The following is a 25374-nucleotide window of genomic DNA, read 5'->3' as shown; positions in this document are numbered from 1 at the left end:
GCCACCGCCAGACATTTCCAAAAACAACTGAAAAAATCTTGGAACTGCAACTATAGGGAAGGCAATGAGACCCTAAAAATTAGTGCACAAGGAAAATAAACCCGTAAGAAACACAAACAAGAAAAAGGTTTAAAAAAAAGCCTGGAACCCATTAAAACTGCTCGGAAAAAGCCTCCACAAGGTTCTGGGAACTAATTAAAGTGGGGTGCAATGAGCCATCAATACATTTAGAGACGAGGTAGCACAGGCACATTTTCTATTACATTTTTATGCACTTTCTAAAACTAATGAGCAGGTAGATCTAAGATCACCCCAAAAAATAACAGTGCAGAATGTCTAGGCTCCCTTCTAAATAAGAGAGGAAGAAGCGACTAAGAACGTCGACAGCCAAAACCTAAACAAAGCTCCAGGTCCCCACAATCTCTCAGACATCCATCAGATATGGTGCCTGTTGTGAGCCACAGTAATACGTGAAGTCATTTCATTTCAAAATTCTTTATTCGGCTAATAGCAATAAAAGATTTATACACAAATTGTTAAAAAAAAAAGAAAGATTATGAAACAGTATACAAACCGTGACATAACATGATTGACAGTTTAAAATAGCAGAATAGGTGAATTAGGTATTCAGTTCATTCAATATTATACAACATATATTGAAAAAACGATTCCTATGTTGGCAGAGGATGTTAGAGTCTGTAGAAAAAACAGGGCTGGGCGACCCTGTCTCAGATTTAGGGTAGAAAGTATCGGCAACAATTTTCCTGGAACTCGTATCGAACTTGCAGAACAGAATACAGTGATAAGTGCTCGTTTATAAAACATTATCCCAAAGCCACTTTAAAGTATCTGGCAATTCCAACCAAGAAGAAACAATATTAGGTAACTGGCCAAAAATAAATTTATAGCAGGTCAAATGAAACCTTACTGGGGGATAGAGACATAAAGGAGATAAGGTTCAATTACATATACGAGGAACATTGCATGCGAATTCACTGATGGATTATGGTACTTAAGCTGTGTTCTTCAATTCTCAACATACTCCAAGTAAATTTGCTTGACAGAATCTTTGAAAGAATCATTTCAAGATTCTGGATTATCAAAGAGGTATTGAGCAGCCAATTTAAAAAATGTAGTAAGGCACTTATCCATGGAACATTGAAACCTTTTTCGAGGGACAAGCAGTCTTGAAGTGAAGATCTTGTTAGCCTGGGCTCGGGTTTCACCCAAATAGCTGCCCATAAAAGATCAGGTTTAATCCTAATCTAGTCGTCCACAAAAGAGGACCCAGCTCGTCTTGGCACAAATATGTCGAACAGCTGTACGGTACACTCAGAAGTGTCAACACAAAATAATATTCTGACATCCTCTGGATCGGTAATGATTCTGAGTATCCCCTTAGGGCCACTCTATTTGCCCCTGTGGAGTTAAACTTGGACCTGTAGATTGCATCATTTTGTAGACTGGTTTCTGTCCATGTCTTGTGGCAAACCTAAAGATTGCCTCCAATGCCTTAAGAAAATGCTGGTTCATAAATTTATGCATGCACCCCCTTATGAAAAAAACGATGAATACATCAATACCTCCCCAAATAATTACATTCTGATACTGATCCCAATTGTATTCCATTGATGTTCTGAACCAGAGTTTTCGATATTTTCGGCCTGCACCTCATGATAAATAATTTGGTGAGATTTGTAAACAGACTCTGTTGGCGCATAAAGGTGTTGCAGGAGTCTAATAGCCTTTGCAACCCATTTGCCGACCTGGCCAGCAAGACAGCGCTTTCTGAATATAGCAGTATACAGGGATTGGTAGTTTATCAACTTGGAGAATATCTTTGCCTTGCTGACTCAAACAATCCTCCAAATCACTGATGTATAACAAGAAGAGGAATGGTGCCGGGACGCACCCTTGGCATATGCCCTTGGATGCAATACTTTCCCTGTTTTGCCTGAATCGCACCTTTGCTGTTACATCTCCATGCATTTATCTTAACAAACTTACCAGAAGCTCTTCAACCCCCACATCTAACATGATGGACGACATATAAGATTGACATTGTCAAAGTTGCAGCTGAGGTCCACAAATGCTAGAAAATGAGTGAATTCTTCACGACCATAATCTTGATGAAAGGAAGGAACAGATTCAGTGCTTGTTCCACTGTGTCCTCTCTGTGTCAAAATCTGTACTGAACCTTGTATAAATAGACTTCTGTTCCACCTAGGATTCTAAATATTCCAGCAGCTCTCCCCCTAAGATTTTAACTGTGGAATCTAGGAGTGAAGTCAGTCTAAGGCAATTATGATTACTCCTGGATCCCTTTTTGAAAATCGGCACTCTGATCGATTTAAACCATGTCCTCTGTGGGGCAGAGCTGATTATGTTCTAAGCATGTTAGTTAACAATGGAGTCCGCAATTAGGTATTTTTTTTAAATATTTTTGCAGGGACTCTGAAGCTATTCTTGAGAGCATGTTCTACCTTTACTACATCGATGGGGAGATGCTTGCACCTTCACTACGTTCACACTTAGTGCCATTACAAGTAATACTCTGGGTGGAAGAGTTTCCACTTGAAGTGAGAAGCCCTCGCTGAAATATGGGGTGCTGATGACCTTCCAAAAACTTCCTTGGTCCCTTGTTTCCCCTTGCATCACAAGTGCCTTTCATGCTTTCTCACTAATGAGCTTTTCTCTGCCATAGTTGGATGGAATCTACCCAGAGGCACTACGAAACTTATGTTTGAAATTTAAGCTGGTTACTATTCCAGTGTTAGCATATTAAAGAAATGGGACACTAATAAGGAACATTCAGAAATGTGTGAAACAATTACTCACTTCTGAGGGGAAGACTATGACTATAAGGAAACATATACTTACAAACCTTTTTCAGCAGTACAGTACCAGGCACGGACACATGCATGGACGCTTTATCGACTCACACACTATTTTCTGCGTAGCTGCCTACATTGCAACTGCAAGGTGTCAGATGAGACACCTTAGGAAGAGGGATATGTACTCAGCCCTTTCCAATCCTTGAGGCCTTAGGCACACCGTACACTCTAGCCCTTTTCTCGTTAAGCAAAAGCCACTTTTCTGGCTTGATATGCCTAACAAGATATGTTCTATATATAGATCTGTATGTGTTAAACCTGACAACCTTAGGTTGATCATCCCCCAACTTTTTGCCTACCTCCCTCCACTTTTCTGACACAGTTTTTGCTGGTTTTAGGACTCTGTGCACTTTCCCACCGCTAACCAGTGCTAAAGTGCATATGAGCTCTCCCTTAAACATGGTAACATTGGTTCATCTCAAAATGGCAGATTTGATTGACTTGTAAGTCCCTAGTAAAGTGCTCATGTGCCCAGGCCTGTAAATTGAATGCAACTAGTGGGCCTGCAGCACTGATGGTGCCACCCACATAAGTAGCCGCTTAACCATGACTCAGGCCTGCCATTGTAAGGCCTGTGTGTGCAGTTTCACTGCCACTTCGACTTGGCATTTAAAAGTATTTGCCAAGCCTTAACCTCCCCCTTTTCTACATACAAGTCACCCCTAAGGTAGGCCCTAGGTAACCCCAGGGCAGGGTGCTATGTAGGTAAAAGGAAGGACATATACATGTGTGATTTATGTCCCGGTAGGGGAGAACTGCTGAATTTGTTTTCCACTACTGTGAGGCCTGCTCCTTTCATAGGCTAACATTGGGCTACCCTCATATACTGTTTGAGTGGTAGATTCGGATCAGAAAGGGGTACCCATGTCATATTCAGTACGGCCAGAATGGTAATAGAAAATCCTGTTTATTGGTGAGGTTGGATTTTATATTACCATTCTATAAATGCCACTTTTAGAAAGTGAGCATTTCTTTCCACTTAAAATCCATATGTGCCTTACAGCCTGTCTCCAATCAACGTCTGGGCTGGGCTGGTTGACAACTTCCTTGTGCATTTCACCCAGACTACCACAAACACAGGATACTCAATCACACCAGCACCTATCTGCATTCTAAATGGATTCTCCTGGGCTGGAAAGATGGAGGGCCTGACACTTACATTTCAAAAGCTAGGGGTCTGCCCTCACACAATGGACTGCCAAACCCCTTACTGGGACCCTAACAGACAGATCTGTCTTGAAAGAGGAACTTCTGCACTTCAAAACCACTCGTTGAAGTCTCCCCCACTTCAAAAGCTTTTTTGGGTATATAAACTGGGTCCCTGACACCACCAACTCAGACACTTCTGGGTATGAACCTGCAACCTGTCAAGAGGAACTGTCTGGTTGCCCAAAGGACTCATTTGGACTGCTTTGCTGAGAAGGAATGCTGCTCTGCCATTCCCCTTCTGTCCTTTGACTTTGCTGAGAAGTGCTTTCCAAGGGCTTGGATTGAGCTTGCCTCCTGTTTTCTGAAGTCTCAGGGCCAAAAAGACTTCATCTCTTCAGGAAACTCCTTGTGCTGAAAATCGAGGCACAGCCTGCCGGAAACAACGCATAGCCATTCTGCAACGCAAAAATCGCCACACAGCCGAGCCGGAACGACACTGCCCGACTTCCCGACTGAAGATTCGATGCAGGGCCTGCCTTGTCACCGGAATTTGACGCACAGCCCTACCAGATCGACGTACAGGTGAGCCAGAATGACGCAGTCGATTCCCCGAGTGGAAAAATCAATGCAGCACCTGCCGTGCAACAGAAAATTTGATGCATTGCCATACCGGACCGACGCAATGCCTGTGACTTCTTCCCGCATGCCAAGGATTTCCCAGCATCGTCCCTGGGCACCACAAAGATCTCCACATCGCAGTGAGGGACCAAGACTGTGTGCCAAAAAATAACGCAAAGCCCCTTACAGTATGGAAAGAAACGATGCATCGTCTGTGCCGCGTCGAAAAATTTACCCTATTTTTCCACACATATCCTTCTCAATGGTCACCGTGCATGGTATTTTCTCAGTGTCAGAGGTTTGGCCACAGGATAATTTGGATTGTGTGGGACTTACCCTGACTAGCATTGTGGTACCTACTTGGACAAGGGTGTATATCTCTGCCAACTAGAGACCCCATTTCTAACAGTATGTTTATACTTTTGTGTATTTTATCTTAATATTTCTAAATTACACAAAAATAGAAAACACATGCAGGTGGCTTGGGATGGTTGCTGCTCGAACTGCATTGTGTTAGAAATTAGGTCTCTGGTTGGTAGAGTTATGCACCCTGTCCAAGTAGGAACCACAATCCTAGTCAGGGTAAGTAAGTTACACACCATAAAATAACCTGTGCTCAACCTCCGATAGCTTGGCACCGAGCAAGCAGATATCAACTTTTAAAGATTATCTGTAAATACAGTGCTTACAGGCATAAAGCGCCACCCAGGGCTTGACAAGGGTAAATCCAAAAGTTCAAGACGACCGCGCTAGAGCATGGGTCAGATACAGGGAGCTACCTTGTCCCACTGAAAAAAGTACTATCAACGTAGATGGGGCACAATGCGTGGAGCAGAGGAGGTGATTCATCGGCGTCGATCCCGCTGAACGTAGGTGATGCATTATTGGCAGCTTCCTCCAATGTAGTTAATGCATTGTCATCGAACCACGTAGCTGGTGATGTGATGTCCTAAAAGCAGGGGATGCATTGGCATTGAAGAGATGCGTCGGTTCTGATTAGGGTAATGACAGTGATGCGCAGGTTCTGAAAGTTGCAGCACTTGCTACACGCTTTCAAGGGCCCACGACTGGATTGGCACCACTTAGCAGGGTAAGACTTGTAGCAAGCAAAGTCCAGGTGCTATTGTAGGATCAACAGAAGTCTTTGCAGTCCATGAGACTTCAGAACAGGAGGCAAGCCAGAAAGCCCTTCGGATCACTTTGGTTCTGGGGATATAAAGATGAATGTCCAGTTCTTTTCATTGCCAGGCAAAGAGGGCAGCAGGGCAGGCACGGCAGAGCAGAAGTCTATCAAAGGTCAGCAGAGTCCAGCAGAATGACAGTCCCTTCAACACTACAGCTGTTCTTCTGCCTGGCAGAATGTCCTCAAGTTCAGAAGTGTGCTGAAGTGGTGGTGGTGTCTGAGGACCAGTACTTATACTCACTTGTGCCTTTGAAGTAGGGGAGATTTCAGAGAGAGGACTTTGAAATACACAGGGTCCCTACACTCCCTGCCCTGTCTTCAGGCTCACTACGGGGGAGAGGGTATGCAGCCCTTTTTGTGGGGACAGGCACAGCCTATTTGGGGTGTAAGAGTCTGATCCTCCTTCCCATCCTGCCCCGCATGGCCTATCAGTCACAAATAAGCTTCCCTTGAGTGTGGCTGTCTGGAGGGAATGCAAAAAGCCCAGCTGTCACCCATCCCAGATGTGTATTCAGAGACAGGCAGAAGGCACATGATGGTTAAAGTAAGAAAATGACACTCTTCAAAAAGTGGCATTTTCAAAATTATAATTTAAAAATTCAACTTTATAACAAATTGGGCCTTTACATTGCGATTCCAGAGACATCAAACTTAGAGGCCCCATCACTTCCAAATTGGAAATTACTCTTATAAATTCAACAAGGCAATGTCAATGTTAAGGTAAGGGAAAGACAGCCCTTGCAGTACTAAAGAACAAATTTAAGAGTTTTGTTTCACTACCTGAACATGCACACCTAAGAGGTACATGTCCAACTATTTAAATACACTGCACCCTACCTTTAGGGCTGCCCAGGGCCTATCTTAGGGGTGACTTATTTGCATTAAAAAGGAAGGATTGGGCCTGGCTAGAGGGTTAACTTTCCCGGTTGATAAGGCAGTTTAAGACAGCACACAAAGGCTCTGCAATCTCAGGCCTGATACATGTTTCAAAGGGTTACTGAAGAAGGTGGCACAATCAGTGCTGTAGGCCCACTAATAGCATTTAATTTGTAGGCCCTCGGCACATGTACTATACATTACTCCCCTAAAGATGGCAACATTGGCTTTTACCCAATTGGCATATGTAATTTACCTGTAAGTCCCTAGTAAAGTGCACTACATGTGCCCAGGGCCTGTAAATTAAATGCTACTAGTGGGTCTGCAGCACTGGTTGTGACACTCACATAAGACGCGCCTTAACCAAGTCTCAGGCCTGCCATTGCAAGGCATGTGTGTACTAGTTTCGCTGCCACTTTAACCTGGCATTTGAAACTACTTGCTAACCCTTAAACTCCCCTTTTCTACATCTAAGTCACCCCTACGATAGGCCCTAGGTAACCCATAGGGCAGGGTGCTTCGTAAGTAAAAGGTAGGACCTGTACTTATGTGTTTTACATGTACTGGGAGTGAAAAACTCACAATATAGTTTTCCATTACTGTGAGACCTGCTCCTCTCACATACTGGCATTAGAACTGACCTTGTATACTTTTAAGTGGTAGATTTTGATACGAAAGGTGTAGCCATGCCATGTTTAGTCTGATCAGAATAGTAATACAAAATCCTGCTTACTGGTGAAGTTGAATTTAATATTACTATTTTAGAAATTCCACTTTTAGAAAGTGGGCATTTCTCTGCATTTACTGCCATCAGTGCCTTATAGCCTGTCTCCAATCCACATCTGGTCTGTGCTGGTTGACAGCTTCCCCTTGTGCATTCCACCCACAAAACCATAAATACAGGACACTCAGTCACCTCTGCATTCATCTGCATAATGAATAGGTCTCCCTGGGCAGGAAGGGTGAAGGGGCTCTCTCAAACTTCAAAGCACTTCAAAGGCCAGTGGCCTGCCCTTACACAAAGGACTGATAAAGCCCCCCCCCCCCCCCCCAACAAGGATCCTGGCAGGCACGACTGGGCTGAAAGGTGCTTCCCCCACTTCAAAGGCATGTTTGGGCATAGAAACTGGGTCTCTGACCCCACCAAACCAGACACTTCTGGATCTACACCTGGACTCTGCCAGAGGAGCTACCTGGCTGCCCAAAGGAGCCACTTGGACTGCTTTGCTGAGAAGGACTGCTGCCATGCTTGTTGGCCTGACGACTTAGCCTGGAAGGACTCTACCTTTCCCAAAAGTGCTCTCCAAAGGCTTGGATTGAGTTTTCCTCCTGTTGTAAAGTCCCAGGACCAACAGAGACTTCATCTACTACCTTCTAGCTAGTTCACTGACTTCAGCAACTCCAGCTGTGCAGCTGCCTGTTCCGGCTCTGTGGTCCACGCTACATGCAACGACCTGCAATGGAAGTCCGACCTCACTGCAAAGCTACTGATGTCCTGCAGTGTTATTGCAACACTATAAAGTCAACACATCACGTCCTGACCGACTGAATCTATTGACCCTGCTGGGTCACATGGAAACGCCTGCAACCGGATGGAACCGACACCTCGCCTCCCCTGCCTTGCAGTGTGGAACTGATGCCTTACCTCCCCTGACACCGTAAGGGACTGACGCCACACAGGCTTCAGAGATGCATCACTGCCACGGTTCCGCATGATGTCTTTGTTGCTTCGTTTTCAAAGGTACTTTGCCTGGGGGTCCGTGCGACTCCATGACCGGTGCCTCTGGCGTCGGACTATTGAGAACGACTCAGTCAATGACTCCCCAGTGACAGCCCCAGTTGGAGCACAAATACTTTACACATTGCCTTCTAAGTTAAGCCTGCCTACTCAGTGCCAAGCTACCAGAGGGTGAGCACAAGATAACTTGGGTTGTGTTATGACTTGCCCCGACTAGGATTATGGTCCATGCTTGGACAAGGGTGTATGCCTCTGCCAACTAGAGACCTCATTTCTAACACGTAGCAACCAGGTTGCTCATGTAGTATACTATTTTGTGACAGCTTTAGCCAGTCATGGCTTTTAACCTAACAGTTGAAGCTGGCTTTTGGTATGAGCAAGCTGATCCCAGGCCCAGGGTGCCAATTTTCAGAATGCTGCACTGAGCTGTCTGCATTAAAGTACTGCAGACAGCAGCGTCCCTCTTACTTGACTTCAATGATTCAGACTAAGCTGTTTTTAATCCTTTTTAGGTGATAGCATACCAGGTATCGCAGTTGTCTGGTTTGCTAAAGACATCTTGGGGGCTTTCAAAAGGTTGACCTAGGAATGCATTCCACTTGTTTACTACCATTGGTTTTGTGGATTGTAACTCCCACTTTCTGGCTTTCCATTGGCTGGCTTTATTTGCTTTAGGCTCTCTGGGTTCACTTCGTCCCTCCCGCTGCCTAAACCATGTTTTCAGTTTCCGTCCACACACTCACTTTCTGTTAAAAGGCCTTTAAATCTTGTTCTCATCTGGTCACATTTGCTTTGCATTCACAGACTGAGGTCAAATGCCAGGTGTTCTCTACCAAGGGTGCTTGTTTACTTGTCTTTCTCTGACTACAAAGCGAGAGGATTTATGTGACAATCTTGCTGAATGCTGGGGGTAGGAAAGAGGTTATTTTTCTAGTATGACAAAGTTTAAATGCACTGTGTAACTGTGTTGGAAACACACACAAAAAATCATTAAACTAGGTGATGCAACTCTACTCTACATCACTCTAATCTAGTCCACACCATTCTAGTCTGTACAACTCCACTCTACTCCACTCAACACCTCTGCACTATGCCAATGCACTCTATGCCAATGCACTTTACTTTGAAACTTCCAAATCTATGTCCCTGCACTCTATGCCAATCCGATGTACGCTACTCTAAACTACTATGAACCACTGCACTCTATGCCACTGCATTGTACATCATTTTACACTTCACCACTGCAGTCTATGCAACTACGCATTACCCTGCACCACTTCACTATACACTATTTCACTGTACTCTGAAACAATCTCTTCTATGCCACCGCACTCTACACCACCCTACTCAACTCTGCACCACTCAACTCTAAGCCACTGCACTTTACGCCACTCTTCTCTTAACCACTGCACTCTACACCAAAGCCTTCTACACAACTGCACTCTTTGTCACTGCACTCTACATCACTGCTCTCTACACCACTCTACACCTCAGCACTCTGCAGTATTGCAGAGTACAGTGTCACTCTCTGCCACTGAACTCTCTGCCATTCTGCACTACTCCACTCAAAGGGACTTCCTCTGAGGCATTACATTCTACTCTGCACCACTCTATGCTACTCTACTCTGTACCACTCCACACCACTGCACTCTATGCCACTTTATTCTAATCTACACCACTCTGCTCCATTCTGCGCCACTCTAATCTACGCCACTGCTTTGTGTGCCTCTGAAGTCAATGCCACTGAAACCAATGCCACTGCACTCTGCAGTACCCTACTCTATGCCAATGCACTCTACATCTTTCAACTCTACTCTTTGCCACATGTGTATGCCACTGTATGCAACTCCACACACTAAAACTCCAATACATGACACTCTCTGCCACTCCACGATACTCTACTCTTCGCTACTCTACGGCACTCCACGCCACTCACCTCTGTGCCACTAACCTTTAGCCATGCTGAACGGCAGACACACTGGTAAACAACGACTAAAACACATTGGCAAAAGCTATTGGCTATGTCAATGGTTGTTACTTGCTGCTGTTTTACATCCCATCAAGGCCCTTCCTCCTCCCCCATCTCCCTCTCACCACCCCAGCCAATACAAACCAACACTACCATTCGCACCAGTAACAAGTTGGCACTAGTATAATTGAGCTAAGCTGTGAGAGAATCAGAATGTTTGTGGGATGTGCCCAGAAATGTGTGCTCAGAGGTCAGTTACTGCTTTGATGTGTGAATGACCTGTAAACCTAATTTAGACTCCTCTGCTACCTGCTGCAAGGAAGGCGCCTAATTGCTTTCCGCCCAGGGCGCTATCCGAGCAGAGGCCGGCTCTGCTAATAGAAGGTCATACAGAGAAGAGGGAATATCAAGAAAGGGAGTTAGAGGGTGGAAGGGGCAAACTGCCGAAGACCAGGGGATACACGATCTCAAGGGTAGACCAGATATTACACAACACCGGCAGCACGGAAAGCAACCCCGCCGTCAGTTTCTAATTTAAGGGCCTGATTAAAATGCTTAGGGAGTGGTCGTTGTGACTACGGTCATGTGACCTTCCGGCAGCTGCACGTGGAACTCCGCAGTCATCCAGAGATAGCAGTGACCTCATGGCCATGACATGTGAGCTGTGCATACTTAACATGTAGGGAGAGGGAAGATGTGCACACCCGGCCTGTTCAGGACACTTAGTGAGTGGGGGTGGGGATTGCGTTGGACAGTGGAGGACGAACGATGTGTACCCATCAACCGGGGCACATTCTCTCCACAGAGACCAGAGGTCACACAGCATTGAAGTGCGCTACTGTTACACACACAGACAAGACACGAAATTCATAGATAAGTGTTCATGGCGAGTATGCACAAGCAGGTTATGACAAAAAACACAAATTTCAAGGTCAATGCTGCAAAAAGCTATCCAGATTCTACACTGGCTGTCACACAATTAAGCAATATTAAAATTAATACAATTGGAAGTGATTGGAAGAGATCGAAAATGAGAATCTTCGTTGCTGCCTAAGACAGGCCCAATGATGTACATTCCCAAACACTTAGAGAATACATTTTGCATGCCAGTATAAGATATCATGCATTTTCTATACAGCCTTTAATTACGGCACGTTTTATTGGACGAAGAGTAATTATTGGGGGACAGTCTTGGTAAACGGTTATCCAGTTTTGTACGACATGGGTGACATAGGTAGAATCCAATCAATAACACAATGTCGACACGGGAAGCTGTGTGTGAGTTAATGTTAAAAAACACACTTAAGAGGGAAAGGAAAACACTGGTTACTGCTCAATAAATGAAACTATTTGCCACTCCACACAAAAAAGTTAGAAGGCTTTTATGCCCGGGGGAAATTACGTACAGGTACTGTGACTGCATACAGGCGCATTATGGAGCAATGCGCCCAGTTTGGTACAAAATCGCTGATTAGCGTATGCGTAGAATTTAACTAATAGCACGAGTTAGAATCTGAACTCCAGACAGCAAAGCTCACAAACACATAGAAGCAACAGATACTCTTTCTGTGCAGGCGCTGAACATGTTCTTGAATTGGGCCTTAGGGCAAGAGACAGAGTGCATTATATAAGGCTGGACTACCTTTAGGCTGCACAAAAGGAAGGAGAACTCTTATGACTCGCGGGAGAGCACTAGAAGTGCCTCCATACTGGGCACAGGGATACTGTCTACTGCCTAATTAGGTCTCACAAAGCGGTGGTGGCACCTTCCCTATTTTTGTGAAATCTTAATTTACCAGACCTTTTTTGTGTCGCAGAAAGTGTGATATAGTGACTCCTCTAGTGCATCGTTCCGCTGTTATGTAAACCTATGATCTTCAAGCTGACAGCCAGTGTGTACCTGTGTCAAGTGCATGTAAGTGAAGTGAATGTGTGCCTCCTGCATGGTGGTAGGACTCTGGGTGTGGTGAGGGTCTGAGTAATGTGACCAGCGGGATTCTTTTTGATGGTCCCAAGTTTAGCTTGGCAAAGGAGAGAGGACACAGCTGCGCGAGACAGTGGACATATATTGGCTACTTTCTTTTGGATGGAGGGTGGAGACCCAGACTTTGAAGTGAAGGAACGTGGATCCATAGAAATTCAATAGGGTATCTGTTAGCAAAAGGCTGCAGATTAATACTTGCTGAGCACCGCCCTTCGGTGCTGGGAGAGATGAGGGGAGGAACTGCAGTTTCTGTGGCCCAAGGTGCGGAAGTTTCTAGGAAGACCCTGGCCTTTTGTTTGTCGCTATTCATCGCTTCAGAAACACTAGTGACATCCAGGTGCAGAGATCTTACATTTCATAGTGTCTTTTTTAAAATATTTCAGCTTTGAGCCAACACCATTGCTAGCGGAGTGAGCCGTTGCCTTCAGAAAGACCGTATCTGAGCAACAGCCAGAAAAAGTTATCTAAAAGAGAGACCCAACCCAAACTGGTCCTAAAAGCTCAGAACAACAGATCCACATCCTCTGTCTGGAAATGCATATAAAAGTATCATCCAAATCAGATTAGTTTGTTCCAGTTCCAAGATGTTCATGACCAAAGCAGGAGCAACTCTGCAGAGTTCCCGAGGGGCTACAGTGTAATTAAGGCTTGTGTCTACATGACAGTCAGTCTTCCCATAGATAAAGGGACATCTCTTGAATTGTGCACTTGTGCACTTTTTGCTGAAGGAGCTAAGTGTCTGTCTAGACGCTAGAAGTCTGCCTGCCTACTCAGAGTGGGAAGAAGCGTGCTTCGCTTTGCATGTGGAGAGACCCTCCTGGAGGAAATGCCCAGAATGTTTCTGGCATGGGGGCCAACCAGAAAAAGCAAACTATTAAAAAGGGGCAAAGCTAATGCGACCTATGTGTGTAGAGGTTGCTGTTCTCCCTAAGCAGTTCCTGCCATGAAGTGCATCAAGATTTTAAAAACGGCCAAGCACTATGTCAGAGTATTGTGGGTGAACTGCACCTGTGCCGTGTCCCTAGTTACACACCAGGGATTGTGGACTCTGGGGAACTCTGCTGGCAGAAGGATTGTACGGAAAAGGGTGCAGTGCCTAAAATAAGATATTAAACAGGATTACTAACTAGTGTCTAAACCCTCTTAAGTGTGCTGTATAGTACTAAACTATGTTAAGTGATTACAGTACTTTTTTAACTAAAAAAATAGGCTCTAGGCTGGACAAGTTGCTATTGGGTCTCTTGGTTGATTGCTGAGTTCTGAACTCTTGTCTCACACTACAACACTGTGAAACTTTTGAATGCTCGCACCTGCTACCTTAAGATTTAAGTGCAGAAAAGGTGTATTTGATCCATTTTGCCATAGTAGGATGAGCCCTGGGACACCAGTAGCAAATTACCATAACCACTGTGCTGGCCCCGATAGCCCAGTCTTGGTTCTCTGTATAGCTCCCCTTCACATACATGGTTTGACACTAACATAATACAAATCTGTCTTATGTAATAGGCTGTTATGCTTCTCCCTTCCGAAATTCAATACAAAATTTAACAAACTGCATATTTAGCTGGGATTTGATTGAATTATTCTGTTCACGAGGCCCAGGCTAGGGGGTATTGTATAAGGATTTCCCTTGAGGTGAGAAGGTAGGCAGGAAGCTATAAGACTAAACTTTTGTCATCATACAGTGCAAATGTAAGTGCTGTATTAAGTGATGAACAATTTTAATCCACTTGTAGCAAATCAATATCATAAGATCAACAGACTCACTACAATAGTCAAGACGTCCCATTATGCTGCTGGAGTTGTCACAACTCCATATCAAACCCGGACTTTCAGTGGATGTTGCTTCCCACTTAGAGAGGATCAGATGATGATGTATACTACTAAATCGTGGGTGAGGGGTTGACATCCTTTTAATGGTTTTCTTCATTTTTCAGTAGTCATGCCATTCACTACATGTGCAGAGGGCACCCAGAAAGGCCCTGCTGGGAGATGTAAATGCAGCACGTGGTAACGTGCACAGAAAGCTAGCTTATGCTAGATTGTAAGGTATATTTCAAAGGCAAGGGAAAGGTAAGAAAGCAGCGCAGTGCATCATGCTGGAAAAGGGGTGAATTCTGCCAACCACTAACCTAATGGGACCCCCTATGACCTTGGCGACTTCACACATACATGGGGGGTACACCAACCTGAGTATTCCATTTCACATTTAGTCATGCACATACAACAAATGCTTGATAGCCATGGCGGAATCCATAGATTTAAAAGGAAGATACAGTAGATAATGCCCAAATAGAGGTGTGAATAGAAATGCCAACACTTTAGTGCTAAGATCAGCTGCCCTCTAACTTTAGTAGTGTCACAGGCTGGGCATGTGGACATATTTACTCATGCAAAAAAGTGAAGGAAATTTGGGTGGTCCCCCAAAAAATGGCAGATTCCAGCACTGCCAGTTAGTAACATGCAATAATAATGGGGAGCAACAGGCATGATACCCACGACATGGGTCTGTTGTACCAGGGCTGCATAACAGGGGAAAAACCAGGATCAGGTTCTCACCTGGACTCTGCACTAGAGTCTTTCCAATTAGAACAAGGGGCGCCCATAGTTTCTCTTGGCCCACAAAAGATAACAGAAAAGGTCTTGCGGACAGTTACTCTGCTCTGTACCCATCAAATGTGGTATTTCGTGTTCCATGCAAGGACCATATGCGTTGTACCCATGACTGTCCCTCATACACTTCCTTTTACCATCTGCCCAGGACCCACTTGGAATGACCAGTCCCTAGATTGCTTTGAGAATGACTGCAAAACAATAGCCAATGAACAGTGTACAACTATTTAAAAAGCACAATATTCACCATTCACAGCACAGGATTCTCAATATTTTACTCTCGGATTCACAATTGATACGCACAAAGTAGAGTAAACTATATTTTCATTTGATTACTGCTGGATTAATAGAAAGTGACACAGTGTTGCAGAAACATTACCTAAGCAACAACAAAAATAGCCGCCAGACAAGTAACCACAAGCAAGAACAGCCCTAGAAAGTCAACCAGAAAGAATCTGCATGCATGCAGTTAACAGAGGAGCCTTAAATGAGGAAGCACTCACAAGGACCGAGCCGCCCTACCTGGGAAGCTTCAATTTACAATCCCTTCAAGGCGTGGTCAATGCAAATCTCTGCCGAGGGATAACGCATCCCCCTGTAATCATAGTGTATGCTTGCTCAGTAGAAACGAGATCAATTAAGAGGCACTAATCTGTAGATTATTGAACATGTTCCAGTTTGTATATCCATTCATTTGAGCAATGTAGCCATCAAATTGAGTGAAAAAGACAATACGAAAATTCCAAGCATGGTTACCAGTGCTGGTATCTGTGTGTGTTGTACAAAAATGTTGAAGGAGGAGATGGTTTCATAAAAAGAGGAACATTTTAGGTAATTTGAGGATTAGTGACGAGCTGGAAAGGAGAAGCAGAAAGGAAGGTGAGGGAAGGAGAACCAGGATTCTAATTTATATCAGCACAGAGACCGCGATTTTAATATAGAATCTTTCAGAGAGATTTAAAATTAAAAAAAAAGATTGTCAAAGATGGTGTGTGAAATTCGCGTAGTTTGCTTTTACATACATTTGCAAAATTCTGGTATAATTACTCAAAATTACAAAGAATACTAATCTGGAATTTTGTGCAATATCAAAATACACAAGTGCCCTATATGACAGCTGCTTATGTTCTAGTCGTATGCGTTATTCCTATGCTTCCACGCCGTGATTTTGCCGTGCCGTTTCACATAACAATGTATCAACATTTCCAAAATTACGCGAATTATGCTGCATAATCGACATTTTGCAGAGGCCTAATTATCATGAGATTGAGATGGTGAGCTAACCTGATTCAGACGTAGATGATTTTTCAGATGAGTCGTGAACAAGGTAAAAAACAACAAGAGCATTGTCTTGACTCGAGCAGTATATGGTTCCCAACCTTGGGTGTGAAGCCCGAGGAAGGACAAAAGAAAGCATCAGTTTTGGTACTTCAATTGGTTTCGGACAGGAAAATATTCTTGCTACACACAGCAAAAATGTAGCACAAACGACCAGCAGGCAATAGGCTGTTGTCAGCGATGCTTCTGTTTTTGGGGCTATTCTTTAGCACAAATGCACCCTCATTTCATAATAGTGTGCAGCTCCAAAAGTATTTTATGTATTTTACTAAATGGCACTGAATTTTGAGTATTTATTCCTGTATTAACATATTTATGAAGTTATGGGAATTTTGCACACCCCTCCTACTCTCCACCACAGATTTGGTTTGTCTTGGTTCCCTTCCTGAGTCTGGTGGAGTTCTGTTCCAGTTATAACCTGCGTAGAGGTGCACTGCACGGAGGCTTACTGCTTGTGCCATTACAAGTCCATAAGAGATTTAAAGCTCGACTGACTAAAGGGGATTTCACGTCTGGGTTTCTATTCATCCAGTAAGGTGGCGGTGCCAGCAGGAGCATGACACTGACAAGATTACATCACAGTGAGAGGGCAGAGTTACTGCTGGTGCAATCGCAGGCTGCCACCCTTAAAGCAATTTTTTAATCTGTTTATTTCATTTGGTGATTATTTTTCATTGACACTGCGATCCCAACCTTGGATTGAGTAGCTTTAGCTCGCTACCTATGGCCATTTGGCGAGGTCGCCAGAGGGTGGGTCTGGCCTGCGAGTGACATGCGCATGCTAGCTCGCCCCTGTAAGGCCAGGTATCCAACAGGGATTGATATTCTCCACCCGGCTGGCACCTTTCTCTGGCAAGGGAATGTCCATTTATTCAGTTCTGGCTTTGTGAGATGACCACTCGCACTGAATTATTGCAATAATACCTTGCTTTTGTTCCTTAAGTTTGGGTCAAAAAGTAGCTTCCACCAGGGATACAACTGATGGTTCCACCAAGACCTTAAGTGCCCCACTCTAAGGCCCCCCACTGTCCCATTCAAGCACCACAAAGTGGCTCCAGTGGGTAGCGCTTCATGGGTGTCTTTAAAGTTTTCCCTGCCCATGGCTAACTTTCCCTTCTTGCGCCACTTTGACAGTGAAGGACCCCCTCCTCCACAATGCTTTACCACCCCACCCCGCAACCCAAGGCATACTGGCCCAGATATGGGGCATAACCTGCAGATTCTAGTATATTCCAATTCAAAATCCTTATGTCCCAATATTTTCCTGTCACTTCACCCCAGTAACTTTGGCAGGCGTGACTGAAATTTCTCTGGGAAAAATTGCAGTACAGTGTTTCCAGCAAAACTCATCATTTCGGTATGTGCAGTAACATGAGTCACTGCTCATAATGTAATTTACCAGCAAGCATCCCACAGTGTTCCATTTGGCCTTTATTTCAGGGAAGCTGTGAGAGGAGTGCCAGGAGAAGTTTGCTCATGTAACGTAGACGTCATCTAGCTTCTCTTCATTTTCAAACTAGGACTGTAGTTGGCATTATTGCATGCTATCTCAGAAAGCCTCCTTCCACTACATCCTGCTTGAAAAATGTACCTAGATTTACGAATCTCGATTGATTCCTCTCCCTCGTTTCCTCAGACTGGCTCACTCCTTAATTTCACCCTCTGCATGCCACCTCTGACTGACTGTAGCCTTCTCTTAGTCAAATGCCTGTTTGCCTTAATCAGTTACTGTATTTCTACAAATGGCTCACACCTCATGTCATAGATCACAAGTTATTTAAAACCCTATCCCTGCAACCAAACAATACCTAATCTCCTCTAGCCTTTCTATCCATCTCCCTATTTGCACAAACCTACATACCCCGACTAATGATAAAAATCAAATTGATTTAATCTAGCACAAACATGAGCAAATTAATGGAATTGTTTCCTGCGAGCACAAGACGAATTCCAATAATGAATAACGACTGGGTTAAACACTAGCCTTGGGTTCTGAAGCAGCTAGCTACTGTCATAAAAGATCCAACACCTCATCAGGGACAGTCAGCACGATAAAATGCAATATATAAGTCAAAAAGTCGAAGTGTGCTGCATAGCTTTTTCTGAAGGAAATTGACATTACTATTTTCGAACTTTATCAGATTTCGCCTCACTGCCTGAATTTCTTATTTAGAGTCAAATTATGCTGAAGCATCAACAGGCATGGGTACAGCCAAAACAGTGTCTCATGTGAAAACTATGCACACTTTTGTTCCACAGATTGCTACCATTACTGAGTGTACACAAAGGTAATAACTTTTCTTAGAAACAAAGACAAAAAATAAAGCTGGCTGTCATGTATGTGTGTGTATGGCAGCCATCTTTCAATGATTATCTTTTATTGCAAGAAAAATCGTTAGAAGATGGCCATACTGCATGTGCACACACATGCAGTGGCCACTTTTCAATACTTGTTCTTCAATCAAAAAAGAATCATTCAAAGATGGCGGCCATCTTGTAGCTTCATTTTTACTTTACCATTCCAAAGACGGACTGCCATCTTAGAATGCACATTAAAACAATAAATTATACATGGATACAGCATCCTGAATAAAGATAAAATCCAAGTTGCTGCTAATAACGACATCAATTATACTGGGAGAAATCAGGAAAGAGACTCCGACCCACACTTTATAGTTAGATACAAGCAAACACGGTTTAAATCAGACCCACAAGGAAAGAGGTTCTTGTAGTTCTGGAGAGACCATATTTACAGATTTAGTATCATTCTCTGAGGCTGACTGACAGTGATCTGGTTATGAGTTCTTAAACATCCTTGGCTATTCACATGCTACTTAGTCAAAACTATGGTACTCGCTCACGGAGTACACAATACACTATATACAGTGCTTTAAAGGGGCTGGTACTGAGCACTGACACTTTTCTTTTTATTTTGAGAGGGAGAGAACCTGCACTTCTCCAGAAAAAAACGTAATGCTTTTCATTGGAGAGTACCAGCAATTCTCAGAAAACAGCAGGTACTCTGATACAGAGTACCTGCACTTCTGTTTTTAAGTTTCAACTATATACATAGCCAAATTTATAGGCCAACATATGCATCAAATTGCTGACTCATAGAATTACATTGGTTAGGTCTACTAGTGGTAGGGCCAGTTTCAGAGGTATGAGTATGGGTAACAATGGAAGACATACTCATATTAGTAGCTCAGTATTAGTGCTAGAGAGAGCAGTATTACTTGGGCAACTACTTCTAATGGCAAGGCCAGACTAGTACCAGTAGTATTACTGTAGTAGTAGCTATGCCCCTTGTTAGAAATGGGGTCTCTGGTTGACAGTCAGGTTACCCCCTATTCAAGCAAGGACCCTCACTCTAGTCAGGGTAAAAGAGAATCACCCTCAGCTAACCCCTGCTTACCCCCTTGGTAGCTTGGCAGAGCAGTAGGCTTAACTTCAGAGTGTTAGGTGTAAAGTATTTGTACAAAAACACACACAGTAACTTAATGAAAACACAAAATGACACAACACAGGTTTAGAAAATTAGGAAATATTTATCTAAACAAAACAAGACCAGAACGACAAAAATCCACAATACACAAGTCAAGTTATCAATAAAAAATCAAAAAGAGTCTTTAAAGTAGTTTTAAACACACACTAGCGCTGCTAGCATGAAAATGTACCTGGTGCACGTCAAAAATAACCCTGCACGGGCGAGTGTGCGTCAGAAAGGGCTTGCGAGGCGTTGATTCCATTCACGAGCGGGACTGTGCGTCGTTTCTCCTTTCGCTGGATCGGGGTTCATCATTTCTTCTCTCCACAGGAGAGCGATGCATCGATCCGATCAGCACTCTCGGGTCCGGGCAGGCCTTGCGTTGTTTTTCCACGCACAGCAGTACTTGAGTCAGAAATCCAGCCGCACGATGATCCGAAAACCCCGCAGCGCGGGATGTGATCTCCCAGCCTCCGTAAGCGATGCTGCGCGTCGTTTCTCCTGCTCTGTGCATCGATTCTTCGGTTGCGTATCCTGCAAGCGTAGTTTCTCAGCTGCGGAGCCGGCAGCGCGTCGTTTCTTCAGCCGCAGATCAGAGTTGCGTCAATCTTTTCCCCGCACGGCGCTCTGTGCGTGGATTTCCTTGTCTTTATGCTGCCAGCTTCTCCTTTCAGGGTCCCAGGAACTGGATGGGCACCACAGGGCAGAGTAGGATTCTCTCCAGAGACTCCAGGTGCTGGCAGAGAGAAGTCTTTGCTGTCCCCGAGACTTCAAACAACAGGAGGCAAGCTCTAAATCAAGCCCTTGGAGATTTCTTCACAAGATGGAAGGCACACAAAGTCCAGTCTTTGCCCTCTTACTCTGGCAGAATCAGCAACTGCAGGATAGCTCCACAAAGCACAGTCACAGGCAGGGCAGCACTTCTCCTGAGCTCTTCAGCTCTTCTCCAGGCAGAGGTTCCTCTTGGTTCCAGAAGTGTTCTAAAGTCTGTGGTTTTGGGTGCCCTTCGTATACCCAACTTCTCCTTTGAAGTAGGCCTACTTCAAAGTAAAGTCTCTTTTGAATGTGAAATCCTGCCTTGCCCAGGCTAGGCCCCAGACACTCACCAGGGGGTTGGAGACTGCATTGTGTGAGGGCAGGCACAGCCCTTTCAGGTGTGAGTGACCACTCATCCCCTCCCTCCTAGCACAGATGGCTCATCAGGATATGCAGGCTACACCGCAGCTCCCTTTGTGTCACTGTCTAGTGTGAGGTGCAACCAGCCCAACTGTCAAACTGACCCAGACAGGGAATCCACAAACAGGCAGAGTCACAGAAATGGTATAAGCAAGAAAATGCCCACTTTCTAAAAGTGGTATTTTCAAACACACAATCTTAAAATCAACTTTACTAAAAGATGTATTTTTAAATTGTGAGATCAGAGACCCCAAACTCCACATGTCCACCCGCTCCCAAAGGGAATCTACACTTTAATCAGATTTAAAGGTAGCCCCCATGTTAACCTATGAGAGAGACAGGCCTTGCAACAGGGAAAAACGAATTTAGAAATATTTCACTTCAGGACATATAAAACCACATTACTATATGTCCTACCTTAACCATACACTGCACCCTGCCCTTGGGGCTACCTAGGGCCTAACTTAGGGGTGTCTGAAATGTAAGAAAAGGGAATGTTTAGGCCTTGCAAGTGGGTACACTTGCCAAGTCGAATTTACAGTTAAAACTGCACACACAGACACTGCAGTGGCAGGTCTGAGATGTGATTACAGAGCTACCTATGTGGGTGGCACAACCAGTGCTGTAGACCCACTAGTAGCATTTGATTTATAGGCCCTGGGCACCTCTAGTGCACTGTACTAGGGACTTACTAATAAATCAAATATGCCAGTCATGGATAAGCCAATTACATACACAGTTTGTAAAGGAGCACTTGCCCAGAGGAACAAAAACAGTAAAATCAGAGTCCAGCACACATCAACAACCTGGGGAACAGAGGCAAAAGGTTAAGGGAGACCACGCCAAGGATGAAAAGTCTAACACCCCTGTGTTGGGAGCAGGATAAATTGTCATTAAAATCACATTGACCTTCTTCCACATGCCCCACACCATCTCTTTTACCCCCTTCAAAAGAGAAAAAGAGAAAAGCAAACATGATATGGTTTTGGCAATGCGATGGAAATCATTCTGAAAGAAAAATATGCCAAAAATGGCTTGACAAAATACATTTAACAGAGCCATTTTCTTCATGTTTTTTTCGAGTAAAAAAAATACACCACAAGAACAAAGGTATCTCTCATCGTATGGAAACGAAATACTCTTACTGTCTCTGCCTGGGTCATGCTACCATTCTTCTAGAATGCCTCTGGAATGTGGTCGTGCTACTGGGAACTTCCACCTCAAGTCAATGTTTTTACCAAATCACTCTGCTAGCTCTCAGCATTCTACACTGGCTTTTGACAGTAGAGGGTAAAATTTCTCATCTTAGGGACAGTGATGCAGCCTTACTCCCAGCAGCCCTCCTTTTCTTGTTCACACACTGTGTATGCATGCATTCGTTGGATAAATCTGGTAATATGGCTATCTCCAGATCATAACACTAAAATAAGTCTAAAGTCATTCAGGTTTTCTCTAGTATAGCAATATAACACATCCTTCTTTTATCACTTTCTTAATTTAGGAATTTAGAAAGCAAATACAAATGTTTCCTGCCACTTTCAGTAACTTTCAGCAACTGGAACTTTGGCCGTTCTCTTCCTGGTTTCCCGATTGCTCAGTGTCTTCTGGCACCAGGAGGTGGTGTTAATCAAGCTCTATACAAGATAAAATATACATGCAGTATTTCTACCACAGTATACCTGTGAAAGTAAGGTACTTGAGAACCACACTCAAAGAGAAAGACACCCACCTTCAAGGCACACTTCTGTCCTGTGGTTCGGTTGAAACACTCCAGCACCTTCCCATTGATGCCCAGACCAAGGACTTGTTTCGACACCTTGTAGTCATCAGTGATGGCATGCTTCTTAAACACCATCTTGGTGTGCTCGGCCGCACCTGTAGGTGGCTTTGCTCCACTCTGCTGCTCTAGCCCCAATACATTCCCGTTGCTCTCCATTGCAGTGCGTGAGGGGACAGGCCCTGGACCTTAGTAAGAGAAGGAAAGAAGGACAAATTAAGGGTCAAAGAAATAACAACGCTACACAGTCTCATGTTTATTCCTAGGCATCCTGTGTGTTGGCTGAAGAATACATTCCTGACTAAGTATGGTTCACTGCTAAAATATTTCAGACAGTAATGAAGAGTTCACTGCAAAACTCTTCCAACAACATGATGTAAACTCAATTTCTTCAAACCTCGTGATGTTCCCAAACCTCAGCCAAATTGAACTATTAAAATTGTATGCTTTATTTGCAGAGTTGGTTTGTTAAACAGTTTTTTGCCTTCAAGTTGTTTTGTAATAGGAGCTCTGGCAGCACATTAGCCCCTTCACATGACAACGCATATCTCCGTGGTCACAATCTGAGGAGTTCACGATGCTCAACTGGAATAGGTGGGATTCAATTAATAAATGATCGAATGGAAACAAAAATATGCATTCTGGGATATTTTATAGAGATAATTCCATGTATTGAAAAACAGAGGATGCATAACCCATCACCAAACGGACCAAAGCACGGCGGCCCCACACTGATCATTTTACTGTTAATTGTAAGGACTTCTATTTTCAGAGTAGGAGATCTGAGTGCACCCAAACAGGTATATGTTGTAATATGAATGCATTCTGTGTTGTTGTACCAGATGAATATCTTAGGTGAAATATAGCGGGGAGACAGCTCGATTTACCTGGCTGCCTCAGGAATGGTAATGCTTAGGCACAGACATGCCCAACTCTTTCTAGCAGCAGTGGTGGGTCAGAGAAAACGTTGTGTGGCTAATTGGCAGTATATGCTTACTGATGTGAAGTACGTGATGTCGGTTTAGGGGACACACACACACACACACACACACACACAGAGACAGACACAGACACAGTCTGCTTCTCTCTTTGAATAAAAGTATCAGGCAAGTTATATAAATTACCATCAGACATAGGCACGCCTAAATTAATGTCAGGAACCTCCTGTGCGTTGGGTGTTCCCAACAGTTTTGCATATTCTTGATATTTGCCAGTTCCTTTAGTCTATTCTCCAATACCTGCTGAACAAGCTTGGACGTATACACATTCCTTTAAAATGAGGACGACCTATCTATTTCATTGCAGCTCTTGTAATATGTCTGGGTTCCAACATCAGCAGCCTACAGAGAAAGTTTACTCTTACTCATTAATTGGTCACTGTAGGCTAATTGTACAAAAGTGGAAAACCAGGTTACTCTTATGTCATGGAGAAGTAACACAAATAGTTTCCTCTATGGAACATGTTATATAATCAAATGTACGTGTAACAAGTCTAGCTACTCAACTGCTGGTCATCTTTCTACAAACAATAATAAACGTCTCAATAATGCAATATTTTTTCCTGGGTAAGTATCTCCAATGGGCTCTGATGTGAGGCACTAATTTATCGTTTACTTATGGCTTCTTATCAAGCAGCAGTCCTGTACCATCACATTTCTGTCTCTAGCAGCCACATGTATTCCAAACTAGACTCTAGATGAAAGGAACTAAATTTGATAGCCCTGTTAGGGTTATCTCCCAGGTGCATCAGTTACCGACTAAATATCAGACATCTGCAGGGCGTTCAGTGGGTTCTTTGCATGTGGAGGGTGAGTCCCTAGCTGGAGGACTGATTGAGCTTATATTGGAGAAAGCATTTAAACCCTTGATTGTTATATTGGAGAAAGCATTTAAACCCTTGATTGTTATATTGAACAGTAGTTAATCTACCTTAAAAGATCTTCTGAAGTGTGTGAAAGTCAACGTCTTACCTGTTCAAGGTATAGAGGGGTCAAAGAGAACTGCCCTTTAGGTCCACCACTAGAGACTGTTAGTGATGGACAAAACAGAAAGGAGCAATTTAGATCTAGAGTGCCCATTCAGAAAATGGATGTGACTATGGGTTGACCAGTCAGAACTAAAATGCTCCAAGGGAAGTTAGCTGCAACATCTCAGGGGAATGCGAGGAGGTTCAGGGGCTTAGAGGGTGAAGGATCCCAGAAATCTGAGGCAGGTTTACTTTCTAAGGATCGAAATCTACATGTTTTGCAACATATTTAAAAAAAAAGGATGCTGTTTAGTCCCATACCAATGAGCAGGTAGACAGACTCTGGTAAGAGACCAAGGATGTCTTGCGAAGATGCCTGATTGGAGAAAAAAGTCTAAGAAGCTCTACCCCACCATGGCATGGGGCAGGTAGAGAAAGTGTAGCCTAGCAGAATTATATACTGCAGTGGCAGAGTGTGTAAGGTTGGTACTGGGATACATACCATGTCAGTGCATGACATAGGTGGCTTCTAAGTTCTATTCTGGCTCAAGGTCAGCTGAAAATGTTGCCCGATGTTGTTGACATTGCTCTGCATCAAGGATGCAA

The 25374-nt window shown here is 43.9% G+C and overlaps 1 protein-coding gene across 1 annotated transcript in view; it reads right to left on the bottom strand.

Annotated features, from left to right (window-relative positions):
• Positions 1 to 25374, bottom strand: part of MAPKAPK3 (MAPK activated protein kinase 3) — a 189353-nt gene that overhangs the window by 120803 nt on the left and 43176 nt on the right. Inside the window, exon 3 of the mRNA XM_069206771.1 lies at positions 22755 to 22990. Within this exon, the coding sequence (XP_069062872.1) occupies positions 22755 to 22961 (207 nt within the window). The 5' untranslated portion in view covers positions 22962 to 22990. The remainder of the gene's footprint in view (positions 1 to 22754; positions 22991 to 25374) is intronic.

The sequence above is a fragment of the Pleurodeles waltl genome, chromosome 9, assembly GCF_031143425.1.
Source record: "Pleurodeles waltl isolate 20211129_DDA chromosome 9, aPleWal1.hap1.20221129, whole genome shotgun sequence".
Taxonomy (NCBI): Eukaryota; Metazoa; Chordata; class Amphibia; order Caudata; family Salamandridae; genus Pleurodeles; species Pleurodeles waltl.
The sequence above is the reverse complement of the archived record's forward strand: the minus strand, read 5'-3'. Positions and strand labels throughout refer to the sequence as shown.